Here is a 22,570-nt window from a genome sequence, read left to right on the forward strand (position 1 = left end):
CAAATATCTCTGGTTACTGGTAAGTAACCTTCATTTCTTTTCTTCCTGTCTTCATTTGTCTTCTATGCTTTGAAACCACCATTGACCTTATTTACACTCACCCATAGGCTCCAAAGGCTGGAAAATTCACATCATGCTTAAAACCCAACTAAATTGAGTTAAACTAGCCAGGCAAGATTTTGAAAATATTTCCGCACTGCAGTTCTGTGTGTGTGAATGTATATATATCGCAAAGATTGACATTTCTCAATTTGCAGATGATTTGCTAAAGTAGTTCCAAAATGTGACAAGCTGTCAAAAAACATACATTTCAGAAGAGAAGTAGCTTTCCATATGAGCACCCATTCTAATCACAAACTGAGGACCAGTTTTTCAATAACAGAAGGTTTGGAGTTAAAGTCAGACACTTGGGATCTCTGGTTTTAGTTATATAACCAACTTCATCTGCCGTAAATGAGATTCTTGATAAGAATGAATGAGAACAAATTTGCTTTAGGAATAAATTTGTTATGCCTTTGCCTCCTATTTATAAAAGACCTCACAAATCCTGTGGCATAATATAAGTAACTCAAAAGCTGATTCTTTGATCTTACTCCTATGACTTCTGCTTTCAAGGGAAGTTAAACAAGGTGACACGGAGCGGGGGCAACAGGTAGAGATAAGCCAAAGAGAATTGACCTGGAGCAGATCTAAAGGGCTAAAGAGATCAAGAGGAAAGTCTGCTGTGCAGCTTTGGCTTATTGGGCTCTGCTGTGCAAGGTTTGGTGTAGCAGGATGAAAGAGATTTAAAACTGGAATCCTTCTGAAACACGGACCAGGCCCGAACCAAGCTAGGTCCTCAGATGGTAGTCCTTCAGACCCCACCTCTGTATGAAGGTGTCAGACTTTCTTTCCAGATCTCTATGTGCCTGATGAGTATCCAAGCTCTGAAAGCCTGTGAAGTTTCTAGACTGCTCAGCTGTTTCTGTTTTATGCTTTCTTTTTCTCTAAAGCAACAATCCTGCTCATAAATACTATCTGGCCGTGGACCCTGTTTCAGGCTCACTGTATGTATCGGACACCAATAGTCGACGGATATACAAAGTCAAGACCCTCACCGGCACAAAAGACCTAGCTGGTAACTCTGAAGTGGTAGCAGGGACTGGAGAGCAATGCCTGCCCTTTGACGAAGCCAGATGTGGGGATGGAGGGAAGGCAGTGGACGCAACCCTAATGAGCCCTCGAGGTAAAGCAGGAAAAGAAGCTTGAGAAAATGACTGTGTGAGGCTAGGCTGGATGTGGAAATAATTATCTGGCAATTAAATCACTCCTTGCTCAGTAATTTTTATTCTGGGCTTTAATTACAGTGGATTGGCAAATGTTCGTGCTTTGTTTAGTTAAAGCAAACTTTATTACCCCAACACTGAACGCTGCAAAAGGAGAACAGAACACAAATTAGCAGGGTACCGCTCACTCCAAGAAGCAAGCATGTAAACTGGGAAACAAATTACTGTTTGAGATACAGTCTTTGGGGAGAAAAACTGCCTGCTGTGGCTTTTTTTCTGAGGTTTTATTCTATGTATCCCTGCTTTCTTCAGAGATGGAGGAAAAATAAAAGGATTTTTGCCCTTTCCCTTTTCTAATTTTTAACAAAAAGATTTCAAGATGATGTGGAAATTCAGGGATGTGTTTCTTTTAAAAATCTTTTTCCATTGTTTCATCTTAATTATAAGTATGAATTAATGAGGTGTTTTGCCATGTGTTTCAAATGTCTTTGGGTTTTATTTCAATGTTTGAAAATAACTAGATGATCATAAACATGAAAGGTCCTGTTTCTTTGTATAGGTAATAGTTTCAGTTAATACATACAGAATATATTAACAGGACAGAGCTGCTTGAGTATTTTAAGTTAACCCTCTATATAGAAGTTAAGAAAATAAAGCTTTATCTTCTCTCACTGCTTAACAGGATGAGCACTGCAGCCATTTGAAAATAAAATTTTTAGATCAATATTTTATTCTAGCCCAAGAAACAGACAAGGCAGTGTGCCAAATCAAAGCAGGAAAGGCATGTGAGAAAAAGCCTGCCCTCCTTTACAACAGGCAGCAACATCCTTCTGTTCCTCCAAGGGAACACCCTTTCATTCTGTGCCTTTACTCTCTAAGGACTCCCAATGTGACAGGCATTGAACCTTTCCTTTTTTTCTAGGTTGGAAACCCCTGTGTCTTCATCTGGAAACACCAGATGTTCTTCCCATATTCCTTACAGCAACAGGTCAAAGAATTAAAAAACATACTGAAAAAATATAATGCCCTCTTAATTTTTAAAAAAATTTAAAGTTATTTTAAAAGATTTCCAAAAATTCTTCGTCCTTATTAGATCCTTCAGATGAAAAAAGCCATGCCTCAAATTTCTGAAATTAAAATTTAGGAGATTTTTTTTTTTAATTGGGTTTAGGTGATACATCATACAGAGTTTGAGTTTAGAAATAAGCTGATGCATTCTGCTGGCTCTTTGGCATGTTTGGGGGATTTCTGTGTTTTTCTTTTCTTTAAAGTCCCAAACTTGCTTGATGCCATTTAGTCAGCAGAACTACAGGTTCTTGGAGGGTTCCAGGACCTGTGCTCAGGTTGGAAGGGAGGAAAGAACATGGGAAGTGAGGAAACTTCATCATCTTGTAAACCTGCTAATAAGATGAAGCCTGCCTTGAAGCTAGGAGCCTCACAGCTTCACTGATGCCTGGGTTTTATATTTGCAGGAATTGCAGTGGATAAATATGGACTCATGTATTTTGTTGATGCCACTATGATTAGAAAAGTGGATCAGAATGGAATTATATCAACCCTGCTGGGCTCCAATGACCTAACTGCTGTTCGACCTCTCAGCTGTGATTCCAGCATGGATGTCACCCAGGTAGACTCTTAATGCATTTGTTTTCTTCTCTGCCTTACGAGACATGGGCATCTATTTTGGATGACTGCCTGGCCACTTAAGAAATACATTATGCAGCACAAGATGATAGCATATTTGATTCATTACTGAAATGAGTGAACCACCCTTTTACTGTGGCTAACACAAGTTATTTATGCAACTATAGAGAAATAAGGTTGAGATAATGGGAGTTATTGTCTTAATTGCCTGTTTTCCTGTAATTATTGTAGAGCTTCCACAATGTAGCATTCATTCTTAGCACAGAAACACAATTAGCCAAAGTTACCACTGCACGTAGTTTTAATATTTCCGAAAAACAAAATCATTGTTTGAAATAGTTGCCGTTCATGACTTGGTTTCATGATTTACGCTGATAAACCCCTCACTAATTTGCTGTTGTTACACATGGAATTTTAAACACTAGAAGTGTACTTTTCAGTTATGAGTTTTACAGTAATAATTTGTGCAACTCATAGGTACGGCTGGAGTGGCCTACTGATCTCGCTGTCAATCCCATGGACAACTCACTTTATGTCCTAGAGAACAATGTTATTTTACGGATCACAGAAAATCATCAAGTTAGCATTATTGCTGGACGCCCCATGCACTGCCAGGTTCCTGGTATAGACTACTCTCTTAGCAAACTGGCTATTCATTCTGCACTTGAATCAGCCAGTGCCATTGCCATCTCACACACAGGAGTTCTTTACATCAGTGAGACAGATGAAAAAAAAATTAATCGGCTACGCCAGGTAACTACCAATGGAGAAATATGCCTTCTTGCAGGGGCAGCTTCAGACTGTGATTGCAAAAATGATGTCAACTGTAATTGCTATTCTGGGGATGATGGGTATGCCACTGATGCCATCTTAAATTCACCATCTTCCTTAGCTGTGGCCCCAGATGGTACCATCTACATAGCTGATCTTGGAAATATCCGCATTAGGGCTGTCAGTAAAAACAGGCCCATTCTTAATTCTTTTAACCAATATGAAGCTGCATCTCCAGGAGAACAGGAGCTGTATGTCTTCAATGCTGATGGGATTCACCAGTACACTCTCAGCCTTGTTACCGGGGAGTACTTGTACAATTTCACCTATAGCAGCGATAACGATGTCACGGAGGTGATGGACAACAATGGCAACTCCTTGAAGGTCCGTCGGGATGCCAGTGGGATGCCCCGCCATTTACTGATGCCGGATAATCAGATTGTCACGCTGGCTGTTGGCACTAATGGTGGACTCAAGCTAGTCTCAACACAGACCCTGGAGCTTGGATTAATGACATATAACGGAAACAGTGGTCTCTTAGCAACGAAGAGTGATGAAACAGGATGGACAACATTTTATGAGTAAGAATGTTTTTGGATATATTAAGCGTACATTTATTTTTCAGATGGTAGTGAGTAGGCCCTAAACTGACCCTACTGAAATTTGTTGTAGGCTTTTCACTGGTACCAAGTAAGGCCATTGCATCTCAGTCTAGGATGATACTGGAAATGATTAAGTGGCTTCTTGATTTCATCAGTGGTGCCAGGTTCTTTGGGTGGGTACTGAACCACCTAAATTCCTGCCCACAGTTTGAGGCCAGTGGGAAAGCCCACCCACCTCCACCACGAAGGACTGTGTACCACATTCAGAAACCCATGTTTGATTTGTCAGATTGGGCCCCTGCTCCTAGTTGTCATCAAGGCTGCAGATAACTCTCATCCAGACCAGCCCTCAGCAATCTATGGCTCCTACTGAGCTGCCTCTCTCTAGGAACCCTAATGCTGCAGTTTCTTTTGGAACTCAAATTATATATCTTTCTGTTCAGACTCATATATTACTCATGGCTGTTAAAATGTTGATTAACTTCACTGATTGTTCATTCTTGAGACAAGTGAGGAAATTAGATCCCCAGCTATCTGTCAGACCCCTGGTGTAACTTCCATAATTTGTAGATAACCCAAAAGCACACTGAAGTTTGTGAGCATATAGATTAAAAAGACAGAACTTCCTCTTTAAATGAAATTCATCGGAGACAAAGTTCAAAAGTATATTAAAAATCTAGAAAAAATAGTCAGATTTGTTATCCTATTCTTAGTAGTCTTATTGTCATTTATAGATTAAAACAATTTTTAAAATTGAAGCCAAATGATATATTGAAAATGCGTATAACGTTTATGTATGGCAAGTCTGATGCCATATATTTTGTTTAAAATAATCAATGATTATGAAAAACTATTTCTCAAATTAGTGGCTAGAAAGTATGAATAGGGCTTTATATTTAATTCTTAATTTTAGGCTTATTTTTAAAGTTATAGACTAGCAATGACGCACAACTGTTTTTTTAAACTTTATTAATGCATTCATCTTGGCCACCGTTTGCTTTCTTTTTAGAGAAAACATAAGTAATGTAGGAATAAAAAGAACTGTGTTCAATTTGCCCAAAATATATCTAAATCAGCATTGCACATCAGTATTTTGTCCGCTATGTGTTTCGTTTCCGTAAAAAGGAAAACATTGCCCTCTCGTGGTCGCCTTCTGATGTGGCCCTGGAAATTGAACCACTGATTTTTCATCTAGACTGTCGGTAAAGATGTGGATTATTTTTCTCCTTAATATCTTGCAAAGAGTATTTCTCAACCACACGTTAGTTACAAAAATAATCCAATTATGTGAGCACATGAACGTATTACCTGCTGATTACAAGATGATGTAAAAGCTCACTGTACTAGATGACAGTAAAATCTCACATGATTGCTGATGAGATGTGGATGCCTTTCTAGAGAGGTTTTTTTGTTGTTTTTTCCTCAATAGCTAACTCAAAATTCAGATCAGGCAGGAGTCATATAAACTAGTTATTTCTCAAAACACCAGTAATTAATTGTAGAAAATTAAATAGCAAAGTAATTTAAAACTCTAGATGAAAATCAATGAAACAGTAAAACAGGTCATCAGAAAGTTATAAGTTACAAAGCTGGTATAACTGGTGGCTGAGAATCACATGAAGTACTCAGTTAGGGTGATTCATTAGAAAAAATATACTATGATTCCTAAATAAATATAGAAGGTAGGTGCTTTGATGTCTTACTGAGATGCATCTGAAACTGTAATTTAGTGTGTATATAGTGCTGACATGTTGACTGTATTTTTTTCCAAGATCAAATAGGAAAAGATGTGCAACCCTTGCCTCAGGTCAATGGGAGTTAAGTAGCATATTTAGGTCTAAATAGTACAGCCTGAGGTACTGTCTTAGATGATTAGTAACTTTGATGAGGCAGCAGAAATAACTTACTTTCTCCCAGATTTGTACATACATTCTCATAAGTGTAGAGCCCATAGAGGAGAGGACAGTATAGACATTTTTCACATTAAAAGTTCATACTTTATAGTGCATGTATAAAATAAATTATACATGGTCACTGTTATTTAGGTTAGGAAAAAAAAAAAAAAAAAAACTAAAATGCCATTCATAAAGACATTAAAAGAAGATATGTATCTCTACATGTGCATGAAAAAACCTACGTGAGGACGAGAATTTAGCTATATGCACTGGAGTTACTCATTACAAAATACCAGAAAAATAGAGGCATCTCCTTTAGGATGATCCTAAGCAGCTGACTTACACTCCTTAATACGCTTTGTCATATTATGTACCCCCATAGTTAAGGGGTTTATTAATAATATTACAAGAATTATTTAAATCAAATTTATGAACCTAAACAGTCACAGTCCACAGTCACTCATTCGTGGTTTCTGGTTTCTATTTGTTCTTTGAAGCAACTTCAAGGGGAAAATTCTCTATTCGTCATTATGCAATTTATTTTGGTATCTGTGAGTTAATATCAATTGGAGACTAAAGAAATGCTTATCCAGTGAGAGTTCATAAGGACAACAATAGTTTTCTGTGCCATTACATTTGTGCATTCATACAGAGATAATCAATACCCAAAATTGCTAATATGGCAGCAGAACTGGAAAAAGGCAAATGTCTTTTAAGTAGTAAAATACTACATGAACTACAGTTCTTATACAAAATTTATTTCAGTGCACTTATATCAACTAGACATTGAAGTGCCATGCTATCTTATTGGGTATATTCCTTTCTTTTATCTGAAGCTGTACCTTGAAAATGTTCACAGAATTAAATTTGTGGAGTATATCTAGGTATGCATGTGTATAAGCAGAAAAAATGCATACACTTTGTGTGTGTATACACACTCCATACATATATATAGTTCATTTGCAGTGGGAACAAGCAAGGCTCTTAAATAATCTGACAGCTACCAGTAGGCTCACATGGGGTAATTTAAGCTTGGTTTAGGGCATGAACCACAGATCTTTGAAGTGGTCCTCAGTGGTATTCCAATTGGTCTTGGGAACATCCTAAGAGAATACTGCAGTTTTCTTCTTGAATCAGCTTGGGTTTTATAAGGGAAAGAAAATAGGGATAGATGCAAATGTCTGTGGATCTGCACCTTGCCCTGCTCTGTGTTAAGTCAACAGCTGCTGTTACTCCTTTCTGCAGCACTGTATGTGGCACTGTCCCAGCTGCTCCTGCCTACAAGCTGTTGAGCAGTACGTCTTGAACCTCAAAGACCAGAACGCTAGCAAAAAGAACTGCATAAGATACAGAAGTGCCATAATATTGGACAGGGGAGAACAGCCTTCAGTGCATTATCACAAGCCCGCTGAAGGAATGCACAGGTCAGGTATTTGTAGCCATCTGAGAAGGTGACAAACAAGCAGTCAGCTGTGTCTCGCAGTAGAGCTGTAGTTGAGTTTGGTGACCCAGCACGCGCGAGGTGGCCGTGGCTGGCTCAGCCACCGGGTTGTCGGGAACCATCTCCAGGCTGCAGGCAGAATTGGGCAACAGCCCTCGTGCCGGCCCAGGGCGTCGGTGACAGGTTTCACCCCGAGCTGGCCTGGGAACTACCGTCTTGGAAACCTGGGCCTGCTCAGGCAGAGTTTGTCCCAATTAGCAATGGTAGTGAGTTAGTAGTGGGAGCAGGGAGATGCTGGTTTCTTAAAGTACTGGGATTAAGGAAGAATCTCTTCCATTGTAATTTTATTAGTAGAAAAACCTGGGATGAAACTTTAAGTGAAGTCAGTAACAAAAGCTCAGGAATTTCACTGTATCCAGAACCCAGCTCGTTTGAAGGTATAAAGATTGCCTTATCAGGCCTGATTCATCTAGCCTGATGCTCTGCCATAGACTGTGCCTATGTAGTTGCTGCTTCTGAAGAAGATACCAAGAAGTCCCAGGTCAATTAGTATATTTTCCAGTGCAAAATTTTCTTTTTTCACTTCATTAGACCTGGGTTCATGACATGAAGAAGACAGATATATAACCATTTAATTCCTATATAGCTTTATTCTTATTATTCTTATTATTCAGATAAATGTCTGGGCGTTGTATTCTACTAAGCACTTGCTCTCACATAATACATAGATTTAAAAAAACCCACCTCAATAATATGTCACTTCTAAATCTTGGAGTACATAAAAGGTTTCTGGTTTATTCATTTTAAATTTTTTACCTTTAAGGTATTTTTTTTTAAATAGGATTTTATTGATGCAATGGATAAAGTAGAAATGCCTTCTTTATACATTGATATAGCAGTGTGTGTATACCATTTAAGTAGTGAATTTTTATATGTCTAGCTCGTAAACTAAATGGTCTGCAGATCTTCATAGAGAGTACTTTTGTATGTATCACTTTAAGCGTGACTGTCAGTTGTTTATAAACCCTTTTAATTCCTGACATTGCTGATTTCAAAAATAGTGACCAGCACTGGGGGACATGCCCCATGGCAGGGGGGTAAAACACTGATTTCTAGAAATAGCATTAGAAGATTTTCATTTTTCTGTTTCAGTCTTCATACATCCTCATCCATATTTACTTTTTAGACTGCCCTTGCACTTTAAACAGAGATTTTCAGTGAGTAGCCCACAGCAATCCCCAGGAATTTTTCCTGGGTTAATTAAAAACTCAGCAATGTGAATGAGGAGTTTAAATTAATGTCTCATTTGCATTGCCTAAAATATATTTGCTGATGGGGAATTTCGCCAACCATTTTTCTGGATGTTCACCAAGCTCTGCGTAGTCACGCTGAAGCCACTAGTAGATTTTTTCTAGTTTGTCCTGAATAACATTCTCTTCTGTGATATTTGACACCTAGGTATCCTCTTCATCACTCTGCTAATCACTAAACATACCAAAGTAGTCCACATATAGACTTTGGGGCATATCTTATTATTAGCCTTCCAGATTTTTGAAACTCTAAATTTTTTGTACATTTTGGTTTTCCTTGCTAGATGGATGCTTGACTGGATCAAGTTCTTCCCTCGTCGATACTTTACTAGTACTTTTCAGTATTTTTTTGTGAAGACCTTTATATAGACTTAACCAAACCCCCTTTCACAGAGTATCTCAACATATTATCTTTTATGCAGTATCTTGTTGATATGGTAAAAAAAAATATATATATATAAATATATATATATAGGTAGGAACTTGTGACTTTTATTAATAAAAATCATGCTGCTTAATCTTTATTTGATCCTGAACTGCTTAAATGAATGCAATATATTATTGATCTTTTTTAGGTTGCATGATGCCTTGTTTTGATTTATTTCTTTGCCTAATACTTTCGTTGGTTCTGGTAAGGCTTGTTGCTCCACAGGTGATTTTTTTCCTTCCTCCCCAATATTCAGTTGAATGGGTGCAATCATTTGCAATGGATTTGAAAGGCATATTTTGTATTTGTATGATATTAACTGAGGAGCCAATTTGTGTATTATTTTTTGAGATATGCTATACAGTTCAGGTAGCCTACTTTGAGGTTACTGAATGATTTAATTGTAAAAAGTCATGTTGAAAGCACTGATTTTTTTTCATCTTTACAGCTAACCACAACGTACAAAGAACTCAGCTAGATCCATGATACTAAATGTGCTCCTCTTCTCTTCTGTTACTCTCAGGCAGTGCAATGGATTTACCAGTTCTCTTCCAGGCTTCCCGCTCCCTGGATTTCTACGTTCAAAGGATGACCAGTTGGTTTCAATCTCTACCTAAACTTTTCCCTTTATCTACACAGGACATTTTTTCTTGCCTTTCTGCTGTTTAGAAGTATGTCCGCTTTGGTAGCAGCTGGGTGAGAGACTCTTGCACAAGTAGAGAATTGCAGCAAGCAGAGTGTCAGACTGGAATACTAATTTTGTTTCAGGTCCCCATTTCTTGCCCTTAAGATCCAAGGGATTGCTTCTTTAGCATACGTATGCACACAAATATAGCATACTAAAGGAAAGGGAGAAACAGTATGATTTGATTTCAGGCAGCATTCCTTCTTTCTGCCCTCCTCAGGCTTTATACCTCTAGATAAATTTAACTCAATAAACTTATGGAGAGCCCTTTTTCTTTTATTTTTTTATCTTTATGCCTCTGGAGCACTTAATTCATCTTTTAAGGTATATTCTGAGTGCTAACTGCTGCCCTTTGTGCAACTCCAACCTATCTTGTGCTTTAACTTCTCATCATTCATCTTTATGAACCAAAATAATGACCCCAAAATGCAGTTGAATACCACAGATAAGATCTAAATGAAATTGTTATGTTCTCAGGCTGATGTCTTTTTTAATCTCTTATGGCAAGTTTATTCCTTGATATGTCAATTAAGACCATACTTGGTAGTTTCCACTAAGTATTCAATTGCAAATGTGCAGTGTCTGTCATTGTATATTGTAGCATCCATCACAAGTCCACTTCCTTAGAATGAAATGCAACTACTAAAATACAGATGCATTTACCAATTATAATTGTTTGAGCCAAATATCGCTCTGTATCTCCATAATAATGTAATTAAATAATTTAGTAATATAAGAGATGCTAGCCTGGATTTACACTGATGTAGTTGAGATCAGAATCTCTAAAAATTATTATTTCATCATTATAGACTCTTTCAAGAACAGAGAAATAGGTATGGCCAGGATGTTCTTGAAAATCTGTTTCATTCTGGGTTTTTTGCACAAATGTGGTGCATTATTAATACACTGGGTATTGAAATGAACATATATCCTCATGCTTTTTTGCTCTCACTAACTTTTCTATTAGCTATGATCATGAAGGGCGTCTGACCAATGTAACACGTCCCACTGGAGTGGTAACTAGCCTTCATCGAGAAATGGAAAAGTCTATTACCATCGACATTGAGAATTCTAATCGGGATGATGATGTCACGGTCATCACAAATCTCTCCTCTGTGGAGGCTTCCTATACAGTTGTTCAAGGTACCAAAGCACACTTCTCAGCACACTTCCTAACCACACACACAACTTGAGAAAGCAATTCGCAAAATATTCGTGTCATTAGTACACTCATGAGCAGGGGAAAAACATTTAAGGTTTGCAAGAAAAACTCCCATAAAGCTCATTCCTAAAATGACAGGTCTTCAGGACAGGTAAGAGACATTTCACAATCATGCTTTATGTCAAATATGTATGGTCATTATCTACTGGTGTAAGTTAGTCCTGCCATTACCTCTTGGGTCATTTTACCCACTCGCATATTTCTCTGTATTTCACTGCAAAATTGGTTCTGACTTCAGTGCCACAGAGATGCAGTCTGACTGCCAAATGTTGGCTGCCTGGGTAGAGATCCTTATGGAGAGAGAGGCTCGGGTAGCCTCCAACTATTAGCAATTAAATCTTCCAAATTTATACACTGCCCTTAAATAAAATGCAGAACAATCAAGGCAGTGGATGATTTTGTGCCACACTTAACACTGCTGAGAACAGTGTTACAGCCCAAGTATGGCAGGAGAGATCAGCAGCAAAGTGGTTAAATGTTTGCATGGAGCTTTCCAGCACTGCCCAGGCATTGTGTCTGATGAAGCGAAAACAGTCAGTTATCATAGATAGACTGAAAGGAATTTGGTGAGTGATGGGGCCTTTTTTAGTTAAGATATAATGTCACTAGAATAAGAATATCATCATCAGACAATAGTCTCCTCCTGACATAATTGTCAACATTTACAGACTGTTATAACGTCTCATGTCTGGTTACAAAGACTTCACTTCTCTTATACCAGATGATTAATTACATAGATGCTGTCCTTCTGTCAGACAAATATTGATGCTTTGGTGACAATTGCACACTGTAGCACTCCATCCTGGCTGAGAATGGACTTGGCTGTGTCGAACAGCTGGAGAACTGCACAGCCATAGAAGTACAGGATTATTTTTTAACTTCTCCAACAGCCAGAAGGTTGGGTGTGCACAGCAGGCTAGTGCACTTTTGATGGGGTGTCAGGAAGGCAGGCGAGTGAAGGACCATGGCTGCCAGCTTGCGTTGCTGATGCCTCTCACCTTGAGGATTTAAAGCCAAACTGTAATTCTGTACAAAGCCTCTGCTTGGAGACAGTTTTTAAAGAGAGGGAAAGAAAAAGAAGAGGCACTTATCTCTTCCCACTCATAAAGAGTCCAGTGGTCATCTTTTTTTTTTTTTTTCCCTTTTTGTCGTGGAGTTTAATGGTTTGTTGTTTATCCAGCAGTTCAGTTTTCAGGAGGTTTTGTTCATATTAGAAATAAATTATGTGGTTGAACACATATCACTGCATTTTGATACACAATTAAGACTAAAGGGAAAACATAATGAAATAAACATAGTATCTCTCTGCAGGCTCACTGTTACACTACTGTTCTTTACACGAATCAGTAACATCTGTAATTTCCACCATAGTACCACGTAAATGGTAATTGCAGGCTGACTTCATTTAACATCAACAGGAGTGCAATAAAAAACCAATCAAATTAAGCTATATGTTTTCTTTATGACTGGAGTAGCTAAATTATTTTCTTTTCATTATTGCTGTAGATCAAGTGAGGAACAGCTACCAGCTCTGTAATAATGGTACTTTGAGAGTGATGTATGCCAATGGCATGAGCATTAGCTTTCACAGCGAACCTCATGTCCTGGCTGGGACTGTGACTCCCACCATAGGACGATGTAATATTTCTCTACCAATGGAAAATGGTTTAAACTCGATTGAATGGCGTCTGAGGAAGGAACAGATTAAAGGCAAAGTGACTGTGTTTGGAAGAAAGCTCAGGGTAAGTAGAAAATGTCATAACAATAATGATCTTTTCTTCTCTAGGCAGAAAATTAATTTTCCATTTTGAAGGACACGTCTTTCCTATTTTTACTCGTTAAAAAAGTACAACTCTGGGATTATCTTTGGTGTGACAATTTTTTATTTGAGAGGTCAGTTAACTGCATGGGGTCATCTGCTGCAATCAGCTGCAGAAGCTTCGTTACTAAAAGTATTCCAGAAGAGGTTGGTAGAAATACCCAGAATATTGCTGGAAGTCACTCTGCTTCTGAAGACGAGGGGGAAAAAAGATTCATCCACTCACCATTTGTTAAAATGCTATGGCACACTTACCACAGTTAGTCCTGGGGAGCAAACACAATTACAGCTTGAACAGTTATGTTCTGCTTCTGTAAAATCCCCCTACAGATTCATTGAGACAGGCATATTGTGTTTATTCCCTTTCCCAAATGGCACAATTGGAAAATAATTGCCATAATTACAAAGTCATAAGCATAGGATAAGAAAGACACTCAGGTCATGTATTCCATCCCCTGCCAAATTAAAGATCTGCTGCAGCCGGATTAATCCCATTCTGTGCTTATCTGGCCAGTTTTTCACCCCTTAAGTATCTAAACTTTCACTGGCTGCTTCAGTATATGTAGTTTTGGAAGAGCTTTGAGACACTGGGCAGAAAACAAATGCAGCCCTGTTTCTTTTAATAATTCTTTTGATATCACTGGACACGAGATACAGTTCTGTGTGTTCAAGATGATCTATTAAATGCAATGTATGTAAACAATTAATAGTAATGTACAAAAAACCTCGGATGTTAAATTTTGGTATTTTCCTATTGCTTAATATCTAATTCACAGTGCTGCATTAGCAAGTCTTTCTTTATTCTCACAAATGCTCAGAATGCACCCATTGGGGAGAGGGGGAAGGTTAGACAAAAAATGGAATGAGATTAGCAGCTAATCCTTAATGACTAAATTTCATGGCTGTGTAATTGATTTTTGATGTGTTGACCTGCAGAAGTTGATTATAAGTAGAAAATAGATCAGCTCTGCATTTTGACTAGGTGTTCAAAATAAAAATAAATAGGACCCCGAAATGAAATTGCTGTAATCCTAACTCTCAATGCTAAAAATTTAATAGAGGTACTTGTGGTAATTAGCTGAAGTTAAACACGTCTTAGAGCTGAAACCTTGCCTGAGATGGGTTTTCTTGCATCATGTTTATGCAAATCAAAACACTGCTTTATCTAGCAACACCTCAACATTTAATTGTCTGGTGTTAGTTCCTGTAACAATAATCACATATCCATTTAGCTCTTTTAAATGAAAATCACTATGAGATTATAACAGGTTGAGTGGACTGAAAATGAAATTTGAAAATGAGGGAGAAAGCATAGAATTTATTTGCATCTCATTTATTCTAATTCATCTTTATAAATTGTTTAGTGAATGAAATAGAGCAAGTGTGTGGAAACATTGGGGGGAGCAGGTGGCAGGCAGGGTAGGCTGCAGCAGCTGGGACAGCTGTGGCACGTCGTGGTACAGATCGGGGACGCTGCTGCAGGACGGCCAGGGAGAGAGCAGAGCCACCTCCTGGATCCACACTTCAGAATCAAGTATTACTGAGAAGGATTGCCCTCTTACAAGTAGCTATTGGACCCCACATACCTTTTCTTCAATACTTAGGAGGGCTTATAAGAAAGATGGAGACAGACTTTTTAGTAGGACCTGTTGCAATAGGACAAGGGGTGACGGCTTTAAACTAAAAGAGGATAGATTGAGATTAGATATAACAAATTCTTCCCTGTGAGGGTGGTGAGGCCCTGGCACAGGGTGCCCAGAGAAGCTGTGGCTGCCCCCTCCCTGGCAGGGTTCAAGGCCAGGTTGGACAGGGCTGTGAGCAACCTGGGCTGGTGGAAGGTGTCCCTGCTCATTGCTGGGGGGTTGGACAAGATGACCTTTAAAGGTCCCTTCCAACCCAAACAAAGGTCCCTTCCAACCCAAACTATTCCATGATTCTATGATTCTTCAGTTAGTGCTGCTACCTGTGCCCCCCAGCTCTGCTCAGCTGTGCTTGTAGGCGCATTGCAGCTTGTACATGTTGGCCTCTGCAAACACACTTGGCCAGACTTCATTAAGCTGAGAAACAAAGACCTGCACTTCACCCTTATGTTATCCCACTTGCTTGCACCTGCACTTATCCCACTACTATTTTATGCACCACACATTCAGTGTCTTGTGGTAGTTTCAGATAAAGTCATGATAAGATTCCCTTCTGAAGAATTTTTGTTACAGTGCAGCATCACATAAGTGATTTTTGTTGCAAGACCTTTACCCAAGACACAAAGGCCTTGTCCCTGTGGCCACTTGTTCAGCAGCTGCCAAGGGAAAACCAGATGTGCTGTAGGTAGTGGAACAAAAGCGAAAGAGCTTGTTAGGTAATCTTCAGTCATGATACTTGTAATAGTGTTATTAGTGTTCCCAGGAAGAGTGGGAGTTAGTCGTTCTGTTTGGGTTTCTATATAATTAATATGACACTACAATCACACTCTTTGGTTCTACTTACTTTACAAATGAAAATAAAGTTACTGAATTATCCAAGCAGGTGCTTCTTTATTCTCCAAGTGATGTTTGTGTGTGTGCATGGTTCTTCACTCTGTAATCATTAAAAAAAAAAAACCCTCATGCTTTAGTTTTCTATGGAAAAAAATCTAATAAACTTTATAATGTTTTTGAGAAAAGGGTGGATACCTGGAGTCAGACTTTCCTATGGGCAGATTAGAGTTACTGTAATGGAGGGAAGAATCCACAGAAATCCCAACTGCTTTATGAAGCTTCAGAAGTTTAAAAAACCAACCAAACAAACCACACAACAACAAAAACAAAAACCAACCAACCAAGCAAAACCTCAAAAGCTAAAATTCAGTTTGTAATCTTTCTGAAATATATTTTTCTTTTTAGAAAATCTGTCTGTCCCTAAGAAATTAGGATCTTTGAGTCATACACTAAATCTTTAATGTTATAGCTGAATGTTTTTCAGGAGTGAAAGCTCTCTTCTACTTCACCTAGAGCTCTGTGAAGAAAAGGGTTTTGATATGTCTCTGTCACCAGGATTGATCCTACACTTAACAAAACTAGAGTATCCAGTTGAGATAGTATCAATATGGAGTTTGGCTTCCCTGTCTTTGTTTCCATTACAGGGGGAGAGCAGAATATTATTTATTTTGCGAAGGTGTTTTAAAAAAACGATCCTATCTTTTCTTTGAATTACAGGAGAAGTGATTGCTGGGATAACCTTTGGGAAAACCTACAGAAAAGAGCTTTTTCTAATAATTGCCCACTGAGGAAATGCAAACTGTTAAAGAGCTAAATTTTATTAATGGAAAAAATTAGGATAATGAGTGATAATTTGAAATAATTATTTCTTTACAAACACAAAATCATATTAATTTTAAATTTGCTTTCTGCATAACTGAATTCCTACAGAGTTGGTTGGGATGGGAATTGGGTTTACCTCTGCTAGTGAAAATATCTCAGAATAACTTTTATGTTCTTGAGAAAGGCTCAGGGTTAATTTACATATTGTTTGATGTGCAGTTCAATTTTGGATAAGAGAAAACATTGCTTAATCAAAGTTACTGTAAAATATAAGCTGAAGAACAAATTCCCAGAAACTGATGCATACTTTTTCAGTAGTCATTGCTCTCAAATTATATCTAATTTAAAGACTTCTACTTTATTAATGATGCATCTACAATTAAATTACTTGAGAAGTTTTATCAGATTACAGCATTAGCCTGAATTCTGTGGCTTAGCCTCCAGTGAATATATTTACGTATCTCTCATTATAGCACCCTCACTAGATGCCTCTCCATTTGGCATTCTTATGCTTCTTTGTTTCTGTTTTACTCTTTTATTTAAAAAAAAAAAATAATAATCTGGGACTGAAACTTCATGCTATACTTTGAGTTGAGAAATGCAACTGAAAATCATGGGGAAAAAAACCACCCAACTAATTATTTAGCACTTTTGTTTCTCAAAACTACAAGTCCATGTTTCCCAGCCCATATGATCAGGATTTTTAATCAGAAGAAATGAAACCCATCCCAAGTAATTGGGTTGCTGTGGGATCTATTCAATATTTGGAAAGTAAATGAAGAAAACATTAAATGAATTAATTCATAAGCAGGGTGTTCCAGCTACAGAATCCAAGTGGCTAAACCTGAATGAAAACAAAAAATTATAATTTCTTCTATTGTTCTCAGAGTTATAGAGAAAAAGGCTAAGAGCTACTGATGGTAGAAGTAGAAAAATTACTTCAGTGCAAAATAATTCATTTTTCTTCTAAGTGCACTGCACTTTAAGACCTAGTCTTGCAGTACTTCTGTCTGTTCTAACAAGGGAAGCCTTTCTCCGTAAGATTACAGTTCCGATGTTGCAGGGAGATGGGAAATATCCCAGTAAAACACTCAGAGTTACGTATTTGAATATACCAAGAAGTAGAAAGCAAAATCCAGTTAAATGGAAGGCATCCTACACCTCAAAAATGTGAGGAGATTGAGTTCTGCGTTGTGCATGCTGTTTTCACACTGAAAATCCACAGAGGCATAGTGCCCACTGCTCACTGAATGCAGCCTTCTTTCATTCAATAGGTACATGGAAGGAATTTACTGTCCATTGATTACGACCGGAACATACGCACAGAAAAAATCTATGATGATCACCGGAAATTTACACTGAGGATAATTTATGATCAGCTAGGACGGCCTTTCCTTTGGCTACCTAGCAGTGGCCTGGCTGCTGTCAATGTGTCTTATTTCTTCAATGGGCGCCTGGCTGGGCTTCAGCGCGGTGCCATGAGTGAAAGAACAGATATCGATAAGCAAGGCAGGATCATATCGCGCATGTTTGCTGATGGGAAGGTTTGGAGCTACACCTATCTAGAAAAAGTAGGTGATGTTGTTTTACCTTCTGACATTAGCTACAAAGAGACAAAGTGCCATTCGGCTTCATGTTAAGCTCTGTACATACACACACACACAAATTATCTAAAAATTGATGTATTCCAGCTGTTAAGAATCCCTTTGTACCTGGTCTCAAAATTCCTTGTTTTTCAATTAGTCAACTGAATTTGGCTGGTTTTTAATGGGAAATACTTTATTTGTGGTTTGTGTCTCTTGATTTTTTTCCTGAAAGCAGTTAGCCTGCCATATAATGGCATAAGCTAATACAATGAACTGCGCTTAATTAAGACCAAGAATGCATGACTAAACCTGACAAAGGGTTCAGGTAGAAACAGATAATTAATCTCTAATCATTATTTATTAAATGAAAATATGGTAATGCATTTTTACTTAGCCCAATTAAGACACTTCAATCATAAAAATGTCTTAAATACTTCGAAATTGCATATTATTTTCCCTTTCCCTTCTTTGAATCTGTTGTTTTAAGCAAACTTGAACTGATGTTCTCTGCTCAGTTCCTCACATATTTCACAGCAATAGTTGTGTATACAACTGCTAGTGGAAAGATGAATCAAGTCATTTATGCATCCCTCAGAAAAAAAACAAAACAAAACAAAACAAGAAAACCCCAATCCTACTAAAGGGAGGGTAGCTAATAGGTTGTTAACCTACACTTTCTCTGGAGTGTCAGCATATTGATTTAAAAGTAGCAGATCCTCTCATCTGGCAATTCAACAATGTTCCTGAGCAGCTTTGTGGCCCTAACTAATGTACCTAATCCTCTTTTTATTCACTTAACATTAGTGCCTCTTCAGTAAACTTTTCTCTAATGCCCTCCCAGAGGTCACATGCTGAAAGGTAGTAACTGTGTATTAATTTTTTCCCCTACAGTCAATGGTACTACTTCTTCAGAGTCAACGACAGTACATCTTCGAGTATGACTCTTCAGACCGACTTCATGCTGTTACCATGCCTAGTGTTGCTCGGCACAGCATGTCAACTCACACCTCTATTGGCTACATTAGAAATATTTATAATCCTCCTGAAAGCAATGCATCAGTGATTTTTGACTACAGTGATGATGGGAGGATTTTGAAAACGTCATTTTTAGGTACTGGCCGACAAGTGTTCTATAAGTATGGAAAACTATCCAAATTATCTGAAATTGTTTATGACAGCACTGCAGTTACTTTTGGGTATGATGAAACTGCAGGTGTCCTAAAAATGGTGAATTTGCAAAGTGGAGGATTTTCTTGCACAATCCGCTATCGTAAAATCGGTCCTCTTGTTGACAAACAAATCTACAGATTCTCTGAAGAAGGTATGGTCAATGCAAGGTTCGATTATACATATCATGATAATAGCTTTCGAATCGCAAGTATCAAACCCATAATAAGTGAGACGCCTCTTCCAGTTGATCTTTACCGTTATGATGAGATTTCTGGCAAAGTAGAGCATTTTGGCAAATTTGGAGTTATTTATTATGATATAAATCAGATCATTACTACAGCAGTTATGACACTGAGTAAGCACTTTGATACGCATGGACGCATTAAAGAAGTTCAGTATGAAATGTTCAGATCCCTGATGTACTGGATGACTGTGCAGTATGACAGCATGGGAAGGGTAACTAAAAGAGAACTGAAACTTGGCCCATATGCCAACACAACCAAGTATACCTATGATTATGATGGAGATGGGCAACTGCAAAGCGTGGCAGTAAATGATAGGCCAACCTGGCGTTACAGTTACGATCTGAATGGAAACCTCCATCTCTTGAATCCTGGAAACAGTGTCCGATTGATGCCTCTGCGCTATGACCTACGAGACAGGATTACGCGCTTAGGTGACATACCATACAAAATAGATGATGATGGATTCCTCTGTCAGCGAGGCTCAGATGTATTTGAGTACAACTCCAAAGGACTCTTAACAAGAGCTTACAACAAAGCAAATGGGTGGAGTGTTCAATACCGTTACGATGGACTCGGCCGAAGGGCTTCCTGTAAAACTAACCTGGGGCATCATCTACAGTACTTTTATGCTGATCTTCACAATCCAACAAGAGTAACTCATGTCTACAATCATTCCAATTCAGAAATTACCTCTTTGTACTATGATTTGCAAGGCCACCTCTTTGCAATGGAGAGTAGCAGCGGGGAAGAATATTATGTTGCCTCTGATAACACAGGCACTCCATTAGCCGTGTTCAGCATCAATGGCCTCATGATCAAACAGCTTCAGTACACAGCCTATGGGGAGATTTATTATGACTCTAACCCCGATTTCCAGCTGGTTATTGGGTTCCATGGAGGGCTGTATGATCCTTTAACCAAACTCGTCCATTTTACCCAAAGGGACTATGATGTCCTGGCTGGACGCTGGACATCTCCTGATTACACCATGTGGAAAAACATTGGGAAAGAACCCGCTCCTTTCAATTTGTACATGTTCAAGAGTAACAACCCTCTCAGCAATGAACTGGATCTAAAGAATTATGTAACAGGTGAGACTTTATTACATTTCTTACAAATAACACCACAGATTGGAAGTTGATTTGGGAAAGAAACCAGACTTCTTACTAGCCATTTGCTGAATCCTCCTGTCAAGGTTGGGCCATTTTCCTTTTTGTGCTATGAAAAGAGCTGGCTAGTCCTGATCTTTTCATGTTCCTCCCTGAATGAAGGGCACTGAATGAGAAGCCACAATGAATTATGTAGGTTAAAAAAAAAAAAATAATTTGCCTAAATATTCAATTTCAGCACAGCCACAGTGCTCTTCCTATTGAACTAGTACTGTATGAAGATGTGTTCATTCTAATTTTATACAAAGAAAAGTGAAGTCACCTACAAGAATCACTGGCAGGTTAGTCACAGAATCAGGAATCAGAACTGCTCAGCATCTTTCCCTTCAGGGCTACTTTGAAAATTAACTGCTGACTGAGCCCATGGGCACATTATGAATTAGCACCAAGAATGGATTTAATTAAACCTCTTTTTCCTATTTAATTTTAATGTGCAAACATTCTTTAGTCTTTAAACAAAAATCTTGATTTTTTAAAAATTATTTCCTCCTGAAAGATTAAGAAATTTTATGGAATGTGTAGAGCTAAGAAAGAGAAACAATAAAGTAGTTTTGATCACATATGTTAGAATTGGGTAAAATGTATAACCTCTTCTTAATTGGTGATAATTTTTCACTTAGTAAGATCACATAGTGCTTGAACTAGCTGCTGGCAATTTCAAAAAAGAAAGGTAATTAATGTCTTCAGGAAAAGCTTTTTTCAGAACTGAATATGCAGTACACAATAATTAGAGCAGTGATATAATTTTTTAAAAGGAGCTATCTTAATTTTAGCAGTAATTTGAATTTCAAGAAAAGTGTGCATTTCCTTCAAAGAAAATCATAGCAAGTTTCATTAGTACATTGGGACCTAAATGTATTCATAACACACTCTAGGTTCTACTGTAGGTACTTTGAAATTTGAAAATAGTGCTGTTTGTATCTGATGGTGTGAAAATATTGGTGACTAAATTTACCTTGTGATCACATTCTGTTGTCCTAAATTCAACAAAATTCCTATTTTCATCCACCACTGAATTAGATTTTCAGTGTCATCTTAGATATTTTGCTATGTTTTGAAATTGCATTTGTTTAATTTATCTATCCACTGGATGAAACCTAGGAAGATATATTGCGTTTTGGTATAACACAGAGTTTGTAGTCTGTAGAAGTATTTCATTGGTCATTTAAATATTTGTTGCTGTATGGACTAAATAGCATATCTTGCACAAGAACTGATTATGGTGGCACCTTAGTTGTCATATTTAAAAAAAAAAAAAAAAAGAAAAAAAAGCTTCCCTACCCCAATCCATTCTTACTGTTAACCCCTGATACTGCTTTTTTCACGGGTTTTGCTGAAAAGGTATTCCTGTAGCAAGCACAGTGCTGCAAAGCACATTAGCTAAGCAAAATAATAACTACTTTGGATATGGGTCCTCGTTTCTTTATGGAATTAGGGCAGCTGAATGAATTGTTCAGGAGATCCCATTATACCATAAAATAAACTGAAGCCTTAAAAAGGAGCAGTAACCCTGTGCTGCCCAAAGCTAGAGGAAAATATGGTAGGCAGTGTGATCTTTGCAGATGCAGGGTATTTTACTACTTGTTTTAGCATCAGAATGGCTAAGAAAAGAAGATTTTTGCTTTCAAATATCCACAACCAAGTAGTATTACGCTTTTTATGATGTAACATTACCTCTGCTAAAAATTTTGGGAAAACATTCTTTGCAGCAGGAAGGTGGTGCCGTGCTGTGGCTGAGCACGTCCTGGAGGTCTGTCTGTGCCGGCACAGCTCTGCAGGCACCTTGGGTGCTCGTGGGCAGTAAGCAGGGCCTGCTCTGCACATACCTGCTGCTGACACCATGCTTGGGGGGGTCAAAACAGCCCACGAGAGTGCCTTGCCACAGTTATGTCTCATTTCAAACAGGGAGTTTGGCTCACGTGGAGAATGGCAATAGCAGCATCAGGAGCCACTGTAGGCTATTGAGGAGAGAAGGCTGCTGGGAAAGACAGGAGAGATTTTAAAATGAAAATAGTCATGAATA

At 38.1% G+C, this 22,570-nt stretch overlaps 1 protein-coding gene across 11 annotated transcripts in view; it reads left to right on the top strand.

Annotated features, from left to right (window-relative positions):
- TENM2 (teneurin transmembrane protein 2) overlaps nucleotides 1–22,570 on the top strand; it is a 727,803-nt gene that overhangs the window by 701,195 nt on the left and 4,038 nt on the right. For all 11 annotated transcript variants that reach the window (XM_026858437.1, XM_026858438.1, XM_026858439.1 and 8 more), the window contains 7 exons: nucleotides 993–1,225; nucleotides 2,738–2,892; nucleotides 3,387–4,261; nucleotides 11,008–11,183; nucleotides 12,769–13,004; nucleotides 17,652–17,948; nucleotides 18,855–20,469. In XM_026858437.1, the coding sequence (XP_026714238.1) occupies nucleotides 993–1,225; nucleotides 2,738–2,892; nucleotides 3,387–4,261; nucleotides 11,008–11,183; nucleotides 12,769–13,004; nucleotides 17,652–17,948; nucleotides 18,855–20,469 (3,587 nt within the window). The remainder of the gene's footprint in view (nucleotides 1–992; nucleotides 1,226–2,737; nucleotides 2,893–3,386; nucleotides 4,262–11,007; nucleotides 11,184–12,768; nucleotides 13,005–17,651; nucleotides 17,949–18,854; nucleotides 20,470–22,570) is intronic.

Source organism: Athene cunicularia (assembly GCF_003259725.1).
Source record: "Athene cunicularia isolate RWA chromosome 13 unlocalized genomic scaffold, athCun1 chr13_part1, whole genome shotgun sequence".
NCBI lineage: Eukaryota > Metazoa > Chordata > Aves > Strigiformes > Strigidae > Athene > Athene cunicularia.